The sequence below is a fragment of the Micropterus salmoides genome, unplaced genomic scaffold (assembly GCF_014851395.1).
Source record: "Micropterus salmoides isolate LMB-PRFRI ecotype aquatic unplaced genomic scaffold, ASM1485139v1 Ms_hic_scaffold_4, whole genome shotgun sequence".
Taxonomy (NCBI): Eukaryota; Metazoa; Chordata; class Actinopteri; order Centrarchiformes; family Centrarchidae; genus Micropterus; species Micropterus salmoides.
Genome location: NW_024043372.1, coordinates 35820897 through 35844032, shown reverse-complemented (window position 1 = coordinate 35844032; position 23136 = coordinate 35820897). Strand labels below are relative to the sequence as shown.

General features: G+C 39.7%; 1 protein-coding gene across 3 annotated transcripts; it reads right to left on the bottom strand.

Annotated features, from left to right (window-relative positions):
* Positions 1 to 265: 265 nt before the first annotated feature.
* usp48 (ubiquitin specific peptidase 48) lies at positions 266 to 19424 on the bottom strand. 3 transcript variants are annotated; one of them, XM_038696477.1, is made up of 28 exons: positions 19274 to 19424; positions 18652 to 18789; positions 17989 to 18109; positions 17691 to 17832; positions 17063 to 17190; positions 16528 to 16652; positions 14881 to 14989; positions 13125 to 13258; positions 12789 to 12874; positions 12254 to 12433; positions 11934 to 12071; positions 11567 to 11716; positions 10632 to 10832; positions 9861 to 9972; positions 8292 to 8434; positions 7821 to 7895; positions 7535 to 7659; positions 6352 to 6474; positions 4864 to 4925; positions 4437 to 4547; positions 3962 to 4092; positions 3763 to 3869; positions 3522 to 3629; positions 2783 to 2965; positions 2411 to 2536; positions 1544 to 1592; positions 1412 to 1438; positions 266 to 1019 (listed from the first exon to the last, which is right to left on the bottom strand). In XM_038696477.1, the coding sequence occupies exons 2-28, from the start codon at positions 18783 to 18785 to the stop codon at positions 997 to 999; spliced, it is 3153 nt and encodes a 1050-aa protein (XP_038552405.1). In that variant the 5' UTR covers positions 18786 to 18789; positions 19274 to 19424; the 3' UTR covers positions 266 to 996. The 3 variants fall into 3 exon arrangements, 2 of the variants coding, with proteins under 2 accessions (XP_038552405.1, XP_038552406.1); XM_038696478.1 differs by having other exon boundaries at positions 19359 to 19403; XR_005441415.1 differs by lacking the exons at positions 266 to 1019; positions 1412 to 1438; positions 1544 to 1592; ... (1 more) ...; positions 2783 to 2965; positions 3522 to 3629 and having other exon boundaries at positions 3962 to 4087.
* Between the last annotated feature and the right edge of the window lie 3712 nt (positions 19425 to 23136).

Sequence of the window (23136 nt, the reverse complement as noted above, 5' to 3'; positions counted from 1 at the left end):
GCACGTAGCGATCAGATCAGATCAATATAATTGATCTCATCTTCCATGCAAATTCCCTTCAACAATTAAAAAAATAGCTGTAGGCAGTGACTTTTCGTGACTACACTAATCATTTTCAGTCACTGATATTGCATAAGGTGTTGGCTTTCACAGGACTGAAATTATCCCAAACCACTGATTTTCTCTAATAAGCATTGTGCCACAAATGACCCATTATATTTGGCAATTTCTTGAAACTCATAATTAAGAGTATGTGAGGACAGGGTGCTTTGAAAATAACTTTATTGCCCATAAGAAATAACAGTGAAAAGAACAGGACATATCACTGATGCATTCTGTTTCTCACTTCCAACTCTTGAGGTTTGCACTGCTGAAACCTGCAGGAATCAGCCTCTATACATACCGTGTAGCTATGTATCTCTAAACGCCACATGGAGTATATAGATATAGATTTGCTGTAGAGGTAATAAATGTTCTAACATTTAAGAGCAGTTATATGTATAATATTTAATACATAAGTATCTCGTGCATTCCTTTAACAAACCTGGAAACTGCAGTGAGAACACAAGCTTCCACATAATGAAAAGAAAGAACATTGTCTTGAATTTTTATTCTGCCATAATTTAAAAGAGTCAAAAACAAAGCTCATTTTCTTGAGTAACAGTAGAACTTAAGTGAAGCCAAGCCTCAGAATACACTGATCCCCTTAGCGTTCCCTCAACCTGTGTGTATTAGTCAGGCAGAAGCACTACCACAGTCCGAAGTCCTTCAGAATGATTAGGAAGTTTAAAGATCAAAGGCCAGCTAACCTTATATAGAGAAAAACAGCGGCTTTGCAACATAGTCACAGTTTTATTAAAGAAAGCCTACTCGAAACATAAAAAAAACAAATTAAAGCACTTATTTATATATGGACACTTGACAAATTCAAGCTTTTTTTTAAAAAAATCCATCGGTCATTGATCCAATTCAAGCATAGCTACAGCACAGCTTTCCTCAGTGCCCGAGAAGCCCAGTGCCTGCAGAGAGGGACAGAAATGATTACATCAAATCAGAACAAACACACACTTCCCACCAAAAAGACCCTAAATCAAACTGAAGAGTTGGCCACCCAATCCGAGATAAAATTAACACAACCCAAACTATTATTAGGCTTCAATACCAAGCCCTAAAATCCTTCACTAGAACAAAACGTTTGACTTGGAAATTCTATAACAAGTCAAGATCCATCTAAAAATCACTGCCCACATCTCACATGTTTTACAGCAATCCAAAAAGAATAATGAAGTGAATTCAGTCTGATTATCAGGGCATTCCCCTCCCATTAGTGTAGATAATAGAGATGTTAACTTCCTACTGGATGACGATAAGTAAATCCTTTTGAAATCCAATAATGAAGCAGCATGCTCACCTTTAAACCCCTCTTCAGGCATTCTCACTGTGAAAAAAGGAGATGACCACATATAAGAAAACAGTCTTCATAATTTAGCTTTTTTTTTTAATAAATCAAGCTAATCTATTTCCAACAGATGAAACCACTTACCCTGATAGACATCATCCATTGCTGCATAGTCTGCTATTGGCTCATCAGCCTGTGGGAAAACAATAAAGCATAAAGTCTGTAATCACCATCAAGATCATCAAGGGAATCAAGATTAAGGCTACATCCCCACTACTACGTTTTCATTTTAAAACAGACCTTTTGATATGTTTGCACCTCCCATCCAGACTAAAACGGCAAATCCAAAGACCCAAAACGGAGAAGTTTGAAAACACTGCCGACCCCCGTTTGTTTCGAAACTCTGGGATAGCGTTTTAATGCGGACAGGTGAAAACAGAGGACTTTAAAAACAGCTTTTTTGTGTGGGAGTATATAACAGTCTCAGTTTGTTACAAATTTAATAAAAAACTGGTTAAAGCCATCAAGTTCATAAACTAAATCCAGCAGAGAGAGAAAAAAAAATGCTGCACGCTGGCTGCTATTTCCGAGCGATACATTTAATGCCGATGTTTGATCTCAGGCCGACATCGGCGAGACTAGAGTGCTGACTATTGGGTTTGCAAACAAGGGTAGAAAAGAGAGGAGCAGTAGTAGAAAAACAGCCGACATGCTTGATTTAAAGCCAGTAGCCTCTAGTCGACCATTCAGAAATGACTACAAGGCAAGCCCCACCCCCCCACAGTACTGGTACTTTCGGAAAGTACTACCCCCGAGCAGGGACTTTTTGGGGGGTAACATAAAGACCCTAGAGCTACATTTAGACCCTGGTTCCTGCAGTGGAAACGCAGTGAGTTCCTCCACAGGTTCCTAGTTCCAGGGTTTAGTTCCTTTGTTGAAAACACGGCAATAATAGTGTGGATGATGCCTTAAGCAGCAGTCATTAAGATTTTTATGTAAAATTCACAGTACCTTTAGACAGATGATGCTTTCAGGGATGACGCCCAGACTGCCCAGCGTGGCTGAGTCGTCTGTCAGACTTTTCCCATCAATGGAGAGGTTCTGGTCGAACGGAGCCACGGAGAAGGCGTGCATAATCTACAGGATCCAAAGCACAGCAATGTTAGTTTTGTGAATACTCACTACTCACCTTTAGAGTACAGTAATCACAATACTCACAATACTGATATTACAATATCGTGTTACAGCATCAGCTCTGGTTAAGGGCTTCCAAATACATGTGTAGGATTACTGATTCTGTAACAACCAGTTTATGTGAACAAACTTTATTCTATCCATCCTCAAGATCTCTCATTTACCACTTTATGGTAATTTAAGCCTCACCTGTATTTTGAGCTCTTTAAGTGTCTGATTAGCTGAAACGATGAGCGCTTTCTCTCCTCGGAGTTTCCTGTGCCGGGTGCTTCTCCTTATTCCACCTAGTTTGGTCATGTTGGTCACAGGAACAGCAGCTGCTGATGCTGCGCCGCCGTCACTCATCTTTAGCCGCTTTGCGCCATCTTGTGACTGAAAGAAAGTAATGTGATTATTAGCTATCAGGGCTGGCAATAGAAGGTGCCTTTATTCCTCGTCTTTCCTAACAACAAAAAAGTAACTGTCAAGAGATTTCCTCAAACAGAAGTTGATCTGTGTGTACTGTTAATGGACTCCTGATACTCCTCATTCTACTCCCGGTTTAGCCCTCTGCTAACTTGAATGGGGGTAAAATTATAATCGTGCGGCTCTTGTAGACTTTCAAATGTTATCGACCGAACTGATCACACTATTGTGACAACCGCTGGATTGGCCGCTAGTAAAACTGACTTCCAAGCACGGAGCACTTCCTGTGGGCTTGGAGGACATGCGATGCTACCAAGCTGACCAATTACAGTTCTCGCTGTCCTCTTCGCCGCATCGAGTGGTTTTTTTTTCGGGGAGGTGCGCGTCAGGTACAGGGCTAGGGTGTAGATTCGACACAGAAGTATGAATCGGGCTCTATGTGTAGCTAGTTGCAGTGCTCTATTGCTGGTAGCAGTCAGCTGATACTATGTGTGCAATGTGGCAGAATCCTTCCTATAGTTACCTGGCTGAAGTCAGGATCTCTCTCTCCATCCACCTTTGGATGTTCTTCCTTCTCCTCCTCGGCCTCGGAGCTGCTGGCATTCAGTTCTGGAGCCGCCTCCTTTATCATCTATGCAGACGACAATGTGAAAACACAAAGTTAAAGACTCTGCATCAACAACGGAAAACCTTTTAAATCTCATTTTAGATATTGTGTGACAAAATCATGGTTTGGATGTCCTAAAATGCCCCCCTTTTCATACCCTCTTATCTTCAATGACTTTGCGGATATAGATGGTTGCTTGGGTATACTCTCTGAGGTCCCTCTGCTGCTGGAAAAGGAAGCTCTCTCTGCACTCCCAACACAGTTCTGAACAAAGAGACACACAATATCAAATGAACCAAGGATGCTGAACATTTTAATAATTGAGCTGTGAATGTGATGTGATTTTGCACTCTTACCGGGCTGAGTGGTGTACTGAATGGTGAGACCACTTGGTGTGGTCTGTTTGAAGCAGTGGATGGAGATCGGCTGGTCCACGATGAAGAGTCTGTTGATCACTTCCCACTCACTGGGCCAGAGCAGAGCTATACTGTGCAGGAGAAACAGCACGACATGAGACCACAGTAGTTCAGCACAGGGTTCTTCATATATTTTATTTGATCATTGTATTTTGTGAAGAATAAGGAACATTTGTTCATCAACAACAGCTGTGTTAACCTGGTTGTTCAGATCTGTGCAAGTCTTGTTCAAGAAATTAAATTAATTGACTGAGTTCATGCATGAAGTGTCAGGACCACCGCTGCCTCACTGGGTTCAGGGTTTAGCATTAGTATGAGTTATTATAGACAGTTTAATTCACAATGTATCTCTATGTTCTGTGGATTGTTTTGTGGAGAAAAGCAACTATTGGTCAGTTAAATAAGCAGAACTCACTGTTGTGCATCTCCGTTGATCAGGGACTCGTAGGTGAACATGAAGCCTCCGTGGGGACAGAGCAGCAGAGTGTTGCCAACATTAGAAACTGGAGAGGATTTAGTGGGCCTCCTATAAAATGCACACACAGATCAACAATTATCATTTAAAAAGGCTGATCTACAATTTTACTGCCAGTCATATTCAACATCATCAGGGACCTGCCAACTCAGAAATGAAAGGGTTAAGTTAAATGCAAACTGAATCAATTATAATTGGGTTTAGTCATCACTTGTGACACATCTGATAGTCATGCCAAACTATTCTTTTTACTAACTCATTTTATGGAAGGGTGGCCCTGTTCTTCAGTTCTTCAAGCATTAGTTTGACAATGTGACAACAAACAGTTTAATCAGTTTTGTTAATTTCAATGTTGAAACAAACATACCTGATGAATTTTCTCCACTCATCAACAAAAAACAGAGGGACTATGTATAGAACATCGGTGTCCTGGAGAGACAAACAGGAGAGGGTGTACTGTATTCAGCTGAGTCATACTTTATCAGCGACCATGATATTTGTACCATTTCAATGAATGTTGATCTTAAAACATTAATTTCAATACAACTAAACCACTTTAATCTTAAATGATTTCTGACAAAAACTACTAGATTCATGTTGCACTGTATATACACTTATCGGCCACTTTATTAGGTACAACTGATCAATTGCTTGTTATCCACAAATAGCTAATCAGCCAATCACATGGCAGCAACTCAATGCATTTAGGCATGTAGACGAGGTCAAGGCAACTTGCTGAAGTTGAAAGCGAGCATCAGAATGGGGAAGAAAGGGGATTTAAGGTTGTTGGTGCCAGACAATTTGCTCTGAGTATTTCAGAAACTGCTGATCCACTGGGATTTTCACGCACAACCATCTCTAGGGTTTACAGAGAAAAAGGTCCGGAAAAGAGAAAATATCCAGTGAGCGGCAGTTGTGTGGACGAAAATGTCTTGTTGATGTCAGAGGTTAGAGGAGAATGGGCAGACTGGTTTAAGATGACAGAAAAGCAACAGTGACTCAAATTACATTACATCACATTTATTCATTTAGCTCACGCTTTTATCCAAAGCGACTTAACAATGGCTATTTATGTGAGGGGTCGCACGCCTCTGGAGCAAGTGTCTTGCTCAGGGACACATTGGTGTCTCACAGTGGATTTGAACCCAGTCTTTACACATAGATATCCTTACAGTTAAATTATTTTTCAGTTTTCAGATAAGTCTGAAAAACTGGTAAATAAAGTACAGTGGTTACCATGGAGGAGTTGAGGTTAGTAAAGCAAGCTAGTTGCATTTTAAGCTAAGGAGAAACAGAATGCTAAGTACTTATACAAAAGAGAGGCGGTTCTCGTGTTGCCTTTTTTATTAGAATTTCTAGAGATAAATGTCAAAAGCTGTAAAATGAAGACACAAAAGCCAAACATGAACAATCATATCTATAATAACTGTTGTCATATTACCAGGATTTTTCAGCAGTTATAAGGTGGTGATTTCCAAAACTCTGCTCGGGTGCTGTGCCATGAATGTAAAAACATTGTGGAGGTTATCAAAACTAACTAACGTACTTTCCCCAGATAATGGTTATAGTTCCTTCCCAGTAGACGTCTTTAGCAGGTTTAGTCCTTAAGCTTTTTGGGTGTTTATTTAGTATCTGCTCTAGCTTTTCCAACTATTTGTTCTCAGAAAACCTCTGCATATTTGTCATTGGAAAATTTTACATTCTATGGACACTGCAATGTACTTTATGTCATTTCCACTTTGCAGCTGCAGAGTAGAAATTTTCATACAGGCATCATTCTCATTTTACCTCTTTTTCTACATAATTGTGTGAAGAGGTAACAGACTGACAATTTTGTGCTTTGCGTTGTGTCTACCTGAGGCCACTTGGTGAGTGTTGGCCGGTTTTTCTCGTGGAAGAGGTTGAGCAGTTGGTTCTTCTGGTCCAGGGCCATCATCTTACTGACCGCCTCATTGTCCTTTTCTTCTTGCTCTAGTGTCTGGACACACAAGAAGGAAATGTTTTTTTACGACTCACACAATAGTTCACTCTATTATTGGGGTGGAAAAAAAATAAAAAATAAAAAATCGATACAGCATAGTATCGTGATATTTGCCATGGCAAGTATCGTGATATTTGCCATGGCAATACTGTATCGATACACGGACGCCGAAGTATCAATATTTTATTATATAAATTGCAGATGGGAGTTTTAACTTTTTGGTACTAGAATAATAAAATCTATTGCTTTTTTAGTCCATTAGAAAACTTAACAGGACCATATAGAGGACTGAAAAAGTGATATGAACAGAGAAATGTATCTTCTTAGATAAACCGATGTTGACAAAGTTTGACTTTAGGGACCTAACTGGAAGTTGGAAAAAGGTAATAAATTGCAATATATCTCAATATATTTAAAATCGAAATAAAATCGAATCACAACATTAATATCGTGATAATATCGTATCGTGGGGCCTCTGGTGATTCCCACCCCTACTCTATTATGACACATCAGCCAGCTGTGCAGGACATGAATCATTCCTCTATGTGCCTGCTGTCTGACTATAGCTTTCTTCAATCTGGCTGATTTATAGTTTCACGATATGGCTGCAGTGTGTCAACAGAGGCTAAGCACATGCTGCTGTAGCTAACATACACCTCCTGAGAAATGTAACTACATATTAGGTGATAGATATAACACAAGAACTGTGATTGATCTGCTTGTTTCCTCCTACTATAAGTTTCTGATGCTGGTGGAGAAGCAAGTTGAAAACATCTCAGTGATCTTCTCCTTGTCAGTGTCACACACCTAGCAAAGCTTTCTCCACTGCAAACCTTCTGCTCACTGTGATCGCAGTGAATCAACTACACCAGAGGCACCTCCAGCAGGGCAGCTGTACACTGTACATAGGTCTACCTTTTAGACATCCAATTTGAATGCAGGCTTAGAGAAAATAATGCAGATGTAGAGGTATAAACAAAAAAAAAAGAAAGAATGAAAGCTGACAGTGAGTGATCATTGTGGTGCAACATTGGATGGTTTATTAATGTCTACCTACCAGGCACTGCTGACAGGACTCTTGGTTTTGAGGGAATTCTGGGGCTTTGGGGAAGTATGCCCTCAGCTTGGTCCAAACTTCAGAAGATACCAGCTTCCGTTCAGTCTCCAGAATACTCAGACCTCCTACAGCAGAAACAAAGATACACATTTAAGAGCAAACATATTAAAGATAGCAATAATAGCAATGAAAAAAGTATTTTATTTAAAAATTGTACAATGACATTGTTTAAAGTATTTTCTAAGATTATTCTAGATGCTAGTGATGGGACATCACCGTTCATTACCATGAGTGCAGACAATGTCTTCATTGAAAGTCTTCATCTCATCCTCGTTCCCCTCTGAGAGCTCTGGGCAGAACTCTACAATCAAACGATTCAACAAGATGTTGGTTGAATTTAATACTAAAATAAAAAGGAAGCCAGATAAATAAAGGACAGGCATAGATTAGCTATGCTATGCTAGCAGTGTGAGTTGTTGTTTCTTTTACCAATCCTTTCGTTTAGGACCAAATATGAAAACAAAACTAATGACGTTACCATCAGCCTCAGCTGTACTTGTATTTGGTGCCAAATGGCAAACGCACTAAAAAGATCATAGCACCACTGTACCAAAGTACATCCCCATATATCCGCTAGCATGCCTAACATGGCTGTTTATTTTACAGTTAGCATTGTGTATTGTGATGATTGTGATCATACCATGAAAATCAGTAAAGCTCTTGTGCACAATTTGGATATTATATCCACTCCTCCCACCTTTGCTGTTGTTGATGTGTGGTCCCTGTCCATTGGTCTGGTCGTTGCTGTGTTTGGTTTCATTTTCATCTTCCTCCAGCTGTTCCAAAGCCAACTGCCTCCAGCTACGCAGAGATGCTTTGCCCACCCAGTAGCCCTCACCACTGAGTGAGTGAGTGAGTGAGACAGACAGACAGACAGACAGACAGACACACACACACACACACACACACACACGATTACATTAAATAGCAATTGTGTTTCACCCACTTGAGGACTGGTTTTCTTTTATGGAGGAACCTGCAATTCATTAATTTTATCTCTACATTGCCGCCTTCATCTATCTGTTAAAGTAATGGCTTTTTTTCCCCCCATTCAGACAGAGGTGACTTTTACGTTAATGTTCCTTAATGCTTCATTCAGACATAACATCACATGTACAGAATGAGCTGCAAGGTTGCCTGATACCTGGTATGACAGGGAGACAGAGGCCACATTGAAGGACCACCTACTCACGTCAGGAAGGCTGAAAAACGACCACCACTGAATAAGATTCACAAGTTGAAGAGTCAAAATTGCACCAAAAAGATATACCAGAAGACAGATTTTCAAAAGTTATAAGGACAGATGAAATGAGATTGACTCTTGATTGACCACATGGATGGGATCGTGGCTGGATCACTGATGGATGCAGCACCACTTTTACTCAGTCACCTGCAAGGTGGTGGAGGGGTACTGTTATGGGCTGCTATCATTAAGGATGACATAGTTGGACCTTTTCGGGTTGAAGATGGCTTGAAACTCAACTCCCAAACCTACTGCCAGTTTCTGGAAGATACTTTCTTCAAGCAGTGATACAAAAACAAGTCCTCGCCATTCAAGGCTATGATCTTTATGCAGGACAATGCTCAATCACATGCCTTCAAGTACTCCACTGCTTGGCTAGCCAGCAAGGGCCTCAAAGATGCCCGAGTAATGACCCGGCCCCCATCCTCACCTGACTTGAATTCTATTGAGAACTATTATTTATATATTATTTTGGTAATTTAGCTGCCAAATAATTCTGTACACTTATATATTCTGCTGAGCAAGACAAAACTCACGTTTCCGTAGTTTAAACATTCAGGTTTGAGTTTCAGTTATATTTCGAGAGCATTGTTTGTTTAACGATAAAATTAATCCCGAGGTTTAAGTTGCCTAATAATTGTGCATGCGGTGTACAGTGGGAAAGGGTCCACTTCCACGGAGCCCGCCATGATGAACCAACATGTTTATACAGTAGCCCAGAATAGACAAACCAAACACCGTCTCTATATAAGGCCTTTTGTGAGGTATGTAGCCACCATAATTTCTCCTTCACACTTGCAATCTGTAAATTCACTGCTAGAAGCCACTAAATTCTACGCACTGCTCTTTTAAAAGTACAAAGGGGGCTTATTCAGACATGAGACCGGAATATTAAATTGTTGCCAGATTAACGAAAAGGGGTGCTTGACCGAAAGAGGCTACTGAAATATATATTGATATAAACTTAACTAGATGCACAACACTACAATCCGTTGAACTAATCCTTTTGCTGAGTGTGTTCACCTGAGCGTGCGTTTGACCAGGTTGGAGACTTCCTTGTAGTCTTCATTGAGCTGGTTCTTCAGCCGCAGCACTCTGCATCGCTGGCTAACACACTCTCTACACAGAGAGGAGCCTGAACAAACACACAAAAGTTGGATATGTAAAAATGTAGACGACTAACATTGTGGGTTTAGGAGCGACCAGGATATGTTTTTTTCCGAGTGAAATGACAGAACGACAAATTGCTTTTGTGATATTCCAGTCAACCATTGATGCTAATGATTTGTCAGAGGATTAATCGCAATTATTAATCTAATTGCTCAGTTTGCTGTGGCTGCTGCTTCTTTAACCATTCCTCCCTCTCAGTGTTATTCTTTGCACAACTTTGTTATACTGAACAGTCTGCAGTCCCTGACCACATAGATGCTCATATTATTACAACCCTGTAGGACTTCACCGCTGTCAGAAGATAGAGCATATTTCGTTTGTGATAACGGAATTTGGTGGGATTTATATTCCCTAAAGAAAAGCCTGCAAGTTCAAGCACAGTGTTTTATTATTTCAAAACAAACAAAGTGCTATAATACAGACTCACTCTTTAAGTCGCAAACATACCTCATACAACTATCAGGATGCTTAAAGCCACACACAGTGGAAAAGAGACATATCTGTTTTTTTTGTTTTGGAACGATACCTACTTCTGTGTAACTTTCGAAATGGAATTACTAAAATCTTTTCAATTTAGCAGAAGCTCATGATTTGAGAAAAGACTACGCCCTCTGTTTGACTGACCGTCCAGTCTCGGTCCTCCACCGTAGCGCTCATAGAGAAGCTGAGCAGCTTGCAGGGAAACCCTCTTGGAATCTCCCACTTTGTCTGGGTGCAGTTTGCCATGAGAACACAAGAAGAGGGAGTTTTCGATTTCTTTTGTGGCAGTGGAGTCCTCCAGCCACTTCTTCAACCAGTCAAGGGGGATGAACTCATACGGCTCGCCTGAGGAGGGAAAGTTGAGAAACACATCACACATAAAGAGACCTCTTATATGATTCCATAAATCCATGTGTATTTTGTGATAACAGCTGCCTTCATTACACTGTCTGTACTTATAGCAGTGTTTCCCACACAATTACAGACTCGGGCGGCGGCCAGGGTTATATTTTCCACCGTATTTTAGCATTTACTCACTAACTGAATGTGCTCTCTTTCCCTTCAGTTCTCGTCCCCCCACACTCACACACCTCTGCTGCAAACACTCAGCTTGCCCCGCCTCTTACTGTGTCTGTCTCCCTGTAGCCTATGTGTCCGCTCTATTCTTTTTCTCCATCAGCAGTAGGCGTATGTTTTATAAAGTCACCAAAAAGACACAGAACTCGTCTTCTGGATTTTTCCACCCACAGTTACGTTTTCAGCAACAGGTGCCGACACATGTAGGGGAGGCTTGTTAACAAGGTAACAAGTAACACATTACATCTGCACTGGTGTGTTCACTGTCGCTCTACGTAGTCCTTGCTTGTAAAATATCCACTGTGTCCGCGTCTTGTAACCTCATAGATTAATGATCTACAGTATCTGTGTTTCAGTGGGTCACCTAATATACCTGGGTGGCCCACCCAAGTAAAGTCTATGTGTGGAAAACACTGTACAGCGTGTAAGTCACAACAAACATACACTTGCTTTGGTGTTTCTGTTAAGTGGACTGTGGGTCATTAGGGAATGTTTTTACCGACCGTCTCTTGCGGGTAAAAGCTCGTAGAGCTCCTTCACCTCCTCATGCTTGGCTTTGCCCTTATCCACGCTCTGTTTTCTCATGTCGGCCATCTCACAGCACCACTCCTCAAATTTATGGTTGTCTTGGTCCACCAACCTCTGGAGGAAGGCTGGGAGCCAGGGCAGGAATAGGAAAACTATTAGTAAAGCGACATGGACCAGGCTGAAGGCTGTCAAACTACTTAACTCCTTTATGCAAACATAGATACAAACCACAAATTAGAGCTGCTTTCTTGTCTGGCTGCCATCTTTGTTTGTTTCAAGTCATAGTGACACATCACACACAAAAACAAGCAATGTGAAATTGGTTACAATTCTACTACTTACCTGGCACCTCGACATTGGTCCTGGACGGATCAGAGCACTCCTCTTCCTGGACTTTATACACCAGCATGTAGGCATTTCTGGAGCAGTGGTAGCCTTTACTGCACTTTGGCTTTCGTGCCTGGGACTTCACTGTCTCAGCTGGGGACCAAGAAGAAAGAGCAACATTGACAAACGCATCCATTTACAGACATGAAATTTAAACATTTCAGCAGGCTTGCAATATGATATGTTTTTTGTTTTTTTTAAACAAGTAAAGAACTTGATTCCACATTACAAAATAATACTGTGAAACTATACCGTGTCCATTTAGTACTACTCACCAATCTCCTCCTCTGTGCCAAGCTGCAGCTTCTTGCCTTCCATCTTCTCAATTTCCTCGTCATTGAATTTGTACCAGTCGCCCGTACGAGCGTCCTTCACGTGGGCAATGTAGTGGCCCGAGTAGGCACTGATTCCCCGATGGATCAACACAGCACTCAGTTCATAAACACACTTCTGGTCTGGAGAAACAGTGAGGACAAACACGCAAAAATGTCAACGTGCTTACCTTTCAATGAGCGATAAGCAAAAGATGACTGCTGTTGCTAGATGATAAAATGTAGCATAGTCGAGCAAGCAATGTATTGACTAGAAAATACTAGTACAGCTTTAGCAAGCAGTGAACTTGTGACAAAAATACATAACCCATATAATTGAAGACTATTGAAAATTGATCTTCAGTCCATTAAATTAAGAGAGAAAAAGTGCAGTATGTATTTGGTTTCTTCTGTATAGTTGACACATGTCAGTTTGCAATGACTGTGATGCGAAAGTGCAGAATCTGTGTGGTGTATCAGAGATTTATACAAGAAATACCTTCTTTTCCTTCCAAGAAAGGCCCCATGTCCAGCTGCTCTGGAAAACTGATAAAGGTGTTGAGCTTCTTCTTGTGGCCTGTTTGTCTGGAAAGACCATTACACTTATATTTACTTATCTGGCAGACACTCAGACCACATGGTTTAGTTTTTCTTTGTTCGCATACCAGTGGATAGTAAACACTAATAGCGTCAGTAGTTATTCCAGTAACTGAAGTAAAATCAGCAAAATAAAAATAAAATGAGAGAATGAATTGTCTTGCCCAAGTCATATAATCACTATGTATGTTTTATATGCTATGCCTTTTCACACAGTGCAGTACAAAGTGAGGCAGACCTATCAAAGACAAAGCGCATGAGCTGAAGGTTGAGGGTTGGAGGAATGCTGTGCAGTCTGATCCTTCGGGTGGCGCTCTGTTTAGTTTGACAGTTCTCACAGAAGTAGCGGTTCTCTCCATCCAGCTTCTCCTCCTGCAAGGTGGACGGCGAGGTGTAACCATTGTGAAAACAGCACACACAAATATATACACATCAAGACATTTTCAGACGCAGTCATTTGACTTTGGGACACACACAAAATCTAATTCTAAATCAAACTGGACAGATGAATTGAATTAATGGTATTGTGTTTTACTTTTTGTGAAGCACATTTTTAACATGCTGACCCATAGGGCTAAACAATTTACACAGGCAGCACACATGCCAAGCTAAATTTATCTTTTCTCCTCCACAAAATATATTTTTAGACGCTGTATTTTCCCATATATATTTCCACATTATATGCAAGTTTGCAATTATCTCTTTAAGTATATCATGTGCTAAGTACATAAAATATGATGGATCTAAAGTCAGAGGTTTAGTTGCGGACACAAAAGAAAGAAATAGCGTGTTGTGTCCTCTTGAGAACACCTTTGAATTTTTTTTCTTGTGCGTGTCCAGTTAAGATGGAAGACTGCTTTCATCATGTTGGCAAATAATTATTATATCATAATTATTAGCAAATATTTTTTTCTGCCTCCCAACTCCAGCAGGTAAATGCCTGCTTCAGTCGTTTCACAGTCTTTAAGCTCTGACTGCCTGTGATAAAGTCATTACTGATAAAAAACAAAACAAAAAAAAGGAACTGTTAGGGTCATCTATTCCACAGTTGAGTTTGATCATAAATCTGCTGTGGCCTCAAAATAGTATGTTTTTTGCATTTCTGCCTAGACAGCTGCTTGACATTTAACAAATGTTTATAACATCAGAGCAGGTAGCACAACATGATAAACAGTTGTGGGAGGGCACGGAGTGTCATTTGATTAGCAAAGTCTTAAGCCATATTTACATTTACTCATTTGGTCACTTACATTTGAGGAACAACATACAAGCCATATCTTTGGCTCTGGCCCTTTTTGTGACATTTCATGTGGTTTTAAAACATTTCCAGTGTAACTTTTGCTTGCAAGGTAACCTAGATGCTTTTGACGGTCATCGTCTTTGAATCCAGTTCCACACAGCAGACTGCGCAATTCTTTCATGGGGATGTACAAATGTATTTAGTCTTCCTCACCATCGCTGTGTTTCAGTAAATCTGACACATTATTAGTGTTCCTAAAAAGATTTTGCTTTCACAGCATTTTACTCCACTGTACTGCCCCCCTTTTCCTGTCACGTGGACTAACATACATAGAATAGCATAGGGAGGAAAAAGCGGTGCATCTGTTTTGATTTCTAATTAATACAAATACGGGAGAATTTTCGTCACATAAGCATGAGATTGCAGAAAACCCTGGATTGAAATTGTACTTCCATTAATCGTGCAGCTCTATGGATAACTTAGTGAAATAAGTTTTTAGCAAAAATCTCATTCTTTTCATATCAATGTTTTCCATCTATCCTAAACCCATTTTACTGTGGCATGCCTTCTACACAGACACTGACAAGTTCTAAATGTGTGTGTGGGCAATGTTTTATTTATCCTACGCTGCCATCTTCCCCTTTGTTGTGCTATTAATTGTTGATACACTCAAAATTACACAATACACTCATGCCAAATACGATTTATGGGAGTAGATGTTAAGACTGTCAGTGCGTCAGGGAATGAAAGCTACCTTCAGAAACTCTGTGACACACTCGGTGAGGTTCTTGTGGCCCTGGATGTTCAGCTCCAGCTCGTAGAATCGGGACGGCAGTGCAGATGATCGTCCACACTGGTTACAGCTGGAGAACAGCCAAGATAACAGATAACACAGCAGAAAACTGCTTCCCTGGCATAACACTTAATAATAATTTCTCTACTAATTTCACTTCTCATAAAAATCAAGTCAACCAGAAAATAGCTGCATGCGCCTCTGCAGGACTCTGGTCCCAATTCACATGATTACTTTCACTAAACCAAGCTTTACAGAAAGCGCAATGTTAAACTTAATCTCACCTCTGACTGGCACCACCTCTGATTAAAAAAAGTGTTATACAACAGATGTATGACTTCTGAGTAAGAAGAAAACTTCTCCTCAGCGAAACACTCCCTGTTCCCATGCTTAATATTATAGAATTCTCTCACATGACAAGTCAAATATATGACACAGTTAAAAAGGAACTTGTAACATATCCTAAAGTAAATGTTCTTTATCCAAAGAAATATTTTGACATAAAGCCAGCACATTTTATGCATCTGCAGCATATGTTGAGACCCACGTGTAAAGTTACAGACATTACATCACAAGAAAACAGAGGGTGATGGCAGAATGCTCAGAAACATCCTTCTGGAGTGGTGTGAGGTTCATGACAGATGATTCTTTCACCTGCCTGACAAGCCACTATTATGCTATCTCCTATGTAGTACAAATGTAAAATACTGGCCACCTTTTCATTTCCTTTCTACCTTGCAACTAAGCAAAATTTCCTCATATGCCAAAATTAGGGCTGCACTGAATAGTTTAAAGCTTCATTCATTGACGTTTGAATCAACATTCAAATGCTGCACAGATTTATTTATGTCTTTTCATTCTGTTTATACCCAGTATTTTTCACACATTTGCAGAAAAGATTAGGTTAAACTAATATTATTAGTATTATACTATTTATAAAATTAGATTCCAATGATGGCTGCATAACATTGTTTCCAACTCGTGTGATCCAAAATGCAATAACTGTAGAGCGTCCAGAAGTCAAAATTTGTTGCCCAAAACTAAAAACATATTTATATCTAACGAAATATTCTGCTTCAATCCATATTTGTTGGCATTTAGCCTTTCAAAAAGCATTTTCACTGCGGTCGCACAGAAAGGGAAGCAGGCAACTGTATTAACAAGGCAGTTTTGCAGCAGTCTAACAATTGCACTAAACTTCTGCACTGGACTGTTCAGATTTTGGAATTAGCCTGTTGCCTTCATGTATTTATGTTGACGAAACTGACTTAGTTACAGAGTTATCAAAGAGTTTAAAAAAGACAAACTCGTATAATCACTTTTTTCGGGGGTGATAACGACAGCCATTCAAAGCTTCATTCGAAAACCTCAAAAGAAACTTTAAAAAAGGATTACACTTGGTACAGCCCTAGACAAAACATAACAGTCTTTGTGACTTGGTCATAAATTATAAAATTCTGCTCATTTTGGCCTCTGGTTGCAATTGCACACAGTTAATGAAATTCAAATAGTGACATTTTCAGGAGGTTCTGATGTCCGACTTTGACATGTGACACTGTCTCATGTAAGTACAAGCTTGTGTCAGCTTTGAGTACTGAGTGGTCTTACACAGTAACGTAGGAGAACTGTCCACAGAACTGCCGCTGGATGACATTCTGCAGGTTGGGGTTCTTCTGCGTTGACAGCGTGTCCTCCAATAAAGACAAGAAAAGTTTGGAAAACTCCTGGGCATCCTGAAAATGAAAGGTTGGAATTCAATTCACAGTAAATAAGACAAGTTTAACCACTGATAAACATGCTGGCAGTGTTAATTCTGCTGTGTAATACTGAAACTAAGAGTTTCCAGTTATCAACAAAACGTTTTATAAATAATCAACTTTTGACAGTAAATTTTAATCACTTTGGGCTCTGGTCTTCTTCTCCTAGACATCATGTTATGGGTGATATTTTTGAGCATTTATGTACTGAGGCGGTATAATGCGCAGACAAGTGAGAAAAATCTGAACACAATTATCACAACGATGAAATAACAACAAAAATGGAGCCCTTGTGAAATAAACATCCACACTCATCTTCTAAACTGTGAAACCAGCCCTGTATTTTTAAGTTTTATTCATTTGCCAGAGTATATGTAGTGATTTACCTGCTGCTGTCCTGTGTCCAGGCCTAGTGCTTTGACCAGCCCTGAAGGGTCAATGTACTTTCTGTTGCTGTTCTGCAGTAGCGCAAACAGATACTGCAGATGCTCACAGATGGACTGAGGATCATAATCTGAAAAAGACAGATATGTCTGTCTGAGAGAATGACATGCCTTCATTCATTCAAAAGCTAAAAACCTAAAAAGCAATCAAAGCACGAGTTTGCAGTGTCATACTAGCCTCAGTAACGTACTAGGCAATATGTAAGTGGGCCTTCACCTGTCAAATTATTTTAAACAGTCATGTGAAATTATTTGACAAAAATGAGAAAGATTGCTAAAGAATGCCAATTCCCATGTGCAAACAAATCAGCAACATGGTAATAGTGATTTTGAGTTTCCTTATTACTTCTAACAACACAGTGGTTATAGCTCCGTTAAGTTCGGTCAGCAAATTTAATCAAGAATGGTACTGGTGGTGACAGTGAAACCCCAGGAAAATACTGGAAGCTGGTGGTAGATGCACTATTTGAAGTGTATACACAAGGCAGAGGAAATAGTTCACAAAATCTGGCTCAAACATTAAATGAATAAACATAAAGCAGCACCCCCAGTATTTAGTTTTCAATTATACCAGACTCAATATTGTGTTCCTGCGCTCGGGAATTGTGGCACTGATAGAGACTCCTACGCAGCTCCAGGTTGTGGAACCACACTTGCAGGAATGTGTTGACGTAACATGTTGCACCCAGGTTGGTCAGGCCAACAAATGTGTTCTGGAAGGGGGCAGAAACAGAGAGAGATCAACCGTGTCTTCATATATTCCTCTGGCCTTACAATAACTTCCCAAGACTTACAACACGTGTGATTTGAGGGGAAAAAACACAGGTGAGTAAGCAATTTGAGGTATGTCCAGCCTATTCAAGAATTACCTTGTCTCGACGCTCTGAATTTGGGTCATCAATATTGTGGAAAGCATTTTCATCAATCTCCCCAAGCCACGACTGCTCACCAATACCCACAAGACAGTTGGGATTCCCTTTGCAGTTCCTCCTGCAAAAGCATGACATGGTCATCAACCTTATTGGTCCAACACCTACTTTAGTAGTAAACATCTATCTGCATCTCTCTTTTATGTAAAGACAAAAGTCATCCACAAACCTGACAGTTTTGTGATGTTGCACATACAAAGCTACACACCCTTTCAAATGAACATTTTATATGCAGTTAGTCACAGAGCAAGATAAACTTCAGTAACATTTCAACTGTAGGAATTGGTGCTCGCTGTGATGCCCAGTGCCTACCAACCTGTATATTAGAGCTATTTTGATGTATACTGAATTGAAAAGTGTAGTGGATCTACATGACCTTACATATAAAGTCCACAGAGCTGCCCTGCATGCTATGAAGCTTGTCCACAAGCAAGTAACGTTAAACAAATCAGGCTTTTGATGCACATTAGCAACTTTCAGCGGAGCTGGCCATTAAGGCCTCATCTTTCAAATGAAATTTTACATCTGCAGTGTTAGTGCCATTTAGTTTTACTGGCACATACAAGCACAACAGAGACATGCTCAGAAATGTTAGTATTGTACCTGCAGGTTCCCCTCTTGCAGGCCGAGAGATTGACGCGATATGCTAGCTCGATGTGCTCCTGTCTGATTTCTTCTGGTTTCACCGTGTCCACCCAACGCCAAGCCGCTTTCTCCAGCTGTAAGCGGGGCGCCATAATCCTACGATGTAACGTTAACCACTCGGTCAGATATATAAGTCAAATAAAGCAACAATGCAGTGGCCTAAGTTTAGCCAAATAGTTAACATAGCCGGCTAACAGGAGCCAAGTAGGTTCTTGCAGGTCATTGCTCATCTCCCGCAGCAGCTCACTGTTAGCTATGTTGTGCTACTTAACCTAGCCAGGTAACGTTAGCATTCGCTTAGGATTTTTCTCAATACCCTGCTGAACTTAAAAGTGACCATACCACACTACACATCGCAATAATACACAGAGCATGAAAATACACAAAATTACGACAAACAGTATTTGAAGAGTTACGCCAGGGGTAAGGACTACCCTCGTGCTAATGTTAGCTAGCTATCTAGCTAACATTTAGCTAGCGCGACCGGCAGTGTTAGCAAGTCATTTTCCCTGCATTTTCCATTTAACGCTACCGTACGCTAACGTAACGTGTATTGTGTTAAGGTTAAATATTATCGAACCTTTCATGCGTGCGGCTGCTTCACCAAAATATTTTATGTATTTTCACATTTTATTCACGGTTTATTTTAGATTTAGCGCCCTTACGTCAGTTTATAAATAAATTATTTCTCCGCTCAAAATCAACACGACGTCACCATGTGACGTAGGCGACGTCTCTTTGTTGTGACTGGAGGGACGAACGGAAACATAGCGAGCCTTCAGGGGGCTCGTTCTTACGGTGCGTTCTGGCCCCAATAGTAACAGAAATGGCACTTTTATTCTGTGTGGATCAAATGCATAACTGTGTCACATGTGTTATACAATACATTTATTTCTTTTCATATACTTAAATTATGGAAAGTGTGTTTTCATTTTCTTAATGTCTTGTGATGTTAATAGCCTACCATCTATGATTGATACTTGACTGATTAGGGATTCAAAATAAATACAACATTTACATTTTTTTTTAAAAGTCTACGTTTGTATAGTTCAAAACAAAACTAGATAAGTCAAAGAACTTGATGCTCCTTTTAAGTTAGTGACTAAATATGTAGTGAATGACTCACGGTGTAACACAGATCTAGCCTGAGGGCTGCACATGAGCACATTAAAATGTGGCATTTCTTGGTTCTTTATTTTACTTAAAGTGTTTGTTTGATTGTTACATTTGTTATTTATTTAAACCACTTCTTAATAACAGAGAAGAAGGCTTTATAAATCCTTTTGCCTGCCCTCTTAACACACACCTTCTTCATATGATATATCCCAACATTGTCTATGTTGGAAGAAAAGCAATCTCGTGTCTTTGATGTTTGCATTCAGAAAATGTTTTGTTTAAGCCCTGGTCTTCTCTCACATGTTGTCTGTATAAATATTACTCTAATTATGACAACTAATGATACAGTTATATGGCCTGGGTATCTCCTTGTATTAGCTGTTGATATATATAGTCAGCTTAGTCAGTGAGGGACATGTCTCGTGCTGCGGCATTGCATATTTTCAGGCTGTAAAGACTGCTGAAGTGATGCATGACCCACTGTTGAAACAGTTTAAAAAGGTTTTAGGGGTAGGACAAACTGTTTGTGCAAAAGTGTAACTGCTTGCATATTTTAAGCTTGTGAGTTGACTGCAGACAAGACAGCATATGTGCAAAGATAGTAAACAACTGAACACTGGTGACAACTGCAGAAACCAAAGAACGTACTCATGCAAATAGTTTATTATTACACAACTCTATTTTAAGATTGGAGAGCTAATGGCCATAGGTGATGTAATCATTATAGCAGGTCTGCTGACTGTATACGTATGAGATAATCAAACGCAATGTAAATGTGCTGTGGCTGCTGCTGTTCACAGGTATTCAGCATGTGTGTTCTTGTGTAGCGTAAATTTGAATTGTGCTGACTACAGAGAAACAGAGCATTGATTTTAGGAAAAAGAAGGCAAAGACACACACCCCTCTACATCAGCAGAGCCGAGGTGGAGCAGGCGAACAGTTTCAGGTTCCTGGGAATTAGCATCACAGAGAACTCACACAGCTCCACCTAGGTTAGAAAATAAAAATCTCAGAAATGCTGGATTCTTTAGGCAAAATTACTGCCATGTGCTTGTTAACTTTAACAGAGGAGCAGCAGAAGGCATCCTCACTGGAAACATCACAAACTGGCGTCGGATGTGCACATGTACATACTGTCTGGATGCAATTGTGTATAGTTATAGTATAAATATGTAACTGTATATTTGATTTTATTTAATTCCTATTTATTCTAATTTAAATAATTGTATGTTTCGTGTGTGTGTGTGTGTGTGTGTGTGTGTGTGTGTGTGTGTGTAACATTAAGGGGCTACAGTTTACATTTCATTGTGCATTGTTCATGACAAATTTATAAAGCCTGAGAATTCATTATAGGAAATAGGTAAACAACAGGCCAAGTTATGATGGATAGTTTGAAGAGAAGTACAACACAATATATGCAATGTACGTGGAGTGAGACGCACAGTATGACCTGTTTCCAATTCATGGGGAAATAGTCCAAACAAGATGAAAATCATTGTGAATAAAGATGCCTTCACACTTCATGACCAGACGGATAGAAAAAGCTATTCCCTGACATATGTAGGCCTATTAATTTGCTGAATCAACAACCACTAAAGCAGCATCGATTCCAATGTAGTGAAGTATCTGACATGTAGCAGTCTCCAAGAGTCTTTGAATGTAGCACGTTGTCTGACTGCTGAGACTGAGATGAGAGGACGAGGCTCCGCCCACCCCCACCCCTCACCCCGAGCTCGTGAAGAGCGGCAGCGCACGCGAAACCGTCAGGTACTTTCACGGATACCTCAACTCAACCAGCACTACGCTGCTCCTCAGGTAAAAACCATCTATTACACTTTTACAACTAAAGAATTTCATTTTCTTACCATGTATAAGCTGTATGGATACTATTAGGTTGTTCAGAAATATTGCTCTCATAATGAGTTGTAGGCAATAGGCCTACTAATTAAAAAAATGTAGGCTATTTTCAGAGAACAGTATAGCTAATTCCACACAAATAAACCGAAAATAAACACTATTATAGCTAGCTGTCTTTATGCCAAACTCCATGTAAAAATGTATGGAAATTTAATTTAATATAAGGATATATTCATACATAAAACACACTAACATTAATCCGTTGGTTGTCAGTTTGCTACAGTGAAGTTTTTAGCCTGCGTTTGTTTTTACAAAATCAGAAAATAATCTCGAACTTCCTTATTTGGCATGTAGCTACATTTTAGGAGGTTCTACCTAATAATGGTGCATCTCGGGAAATAGTTCTGGAAGGTCAGAGTTCATTGGCCTTTCAAGGCCAGGATTATAAAACGACCCATTTTTTGTCCTGTCAGGGAATCAGCCTCTAATCTGTTCCCACAGCAGGCACAAGTAAGGTGTACAGGATTAATCAACCACTGCTATTTACCTCTAATCCTCTGCCTTTTTGAATCTTGTGTAACTGATCGGTACAAATGGGCTTTACCCAAGGAGGACTGACCTCAGCCATGCTATTTATGTAACAAGAATACAAAGGGAAGGTGGGGTGACAGGGAAGGGTTAGGGTCAGGGTAGGGACCCCCGCCATTCAATTGTATTTGATCATTTTCTGTACATTTCATGAGCTAAATAAATACATAAAAATAGTATAGTACTGACCCATAAATACTATATATATATGACTATGGTATATATATGCAGTGGTCAATCCAATATTCAATTACAGTGATATTAACCGAGAGATTTAGCAAATCCTAATATTTGAGAAGCTAAAAGAAGAATATTTTTGGTATTTTTACTGAACATTATAAAGGGATTATTAAACTATTAACAGTTAATTTCATAATTTGCTCACCTTCTAAGAAGTTTATTATTTCACAACAGATTTCTAAGTCATCATGTCTAAATAAAAAAGAGGTCACTGTCAGGTGAGTGTCTTCTGATTTGCCAACCCAATTGATGTGAAGCACCCTGCAATCTGGTTCAAAGGTGTTTAAGTCATAGAACCAATACTGCAGACAAAATAATAAATAAATAAATAAATACATTCTTTACATTCTCTACAAAGAGATGCAGCTCACAGTGTTTTATATTAATAAAGTGAAAAAAGCAGTTAAAATTAGACTGACAGGCAAGTTTATTGGGGCACATACTAACCACAGCACATGGATCATGTGTCTCAGAGGCTGAGAGCATCACAAAACAGGATTTAAACAAAAGAAACAAAATTGTTGCACTTGAACATGTACACTGAGGCTATCTTTCCTGAAAATGGCCACTGCGCTTAATGATTGTAAAAGTAAAAATGCTCTAATGATGATAAAATAAATTTCTGTTTGATTTATTGTGATA

What these genes read in the sequence shown, in the direction of transcription:
- usp48 (XM_038696477.1), bottom strand. Translation starts at nt 18,785, where the DNA reads ATGGCGCCCCGCTTACAGCTGGAGAAAGCGGCTTGGCGTTGGGTGGAC. An exon ending in ATGCGCTTTGTCTTTGATAG is followed by an intron (nt 12,875 to 13,124) that starts GTCTGCCTCACT and finishes TGGTCTTTCCAG; the next exon opens with ACAAACAGGCCACAAGAAGA. An exon ending in GAGATCCTGACTTCAGCCAG is followed by an intron (nt 2,966 to 3,521) that starts GTAACTATAGGA and finishes ACTTTCTTTCAG; the next exon opens with TCACAAGATGGCGCAAAGCG.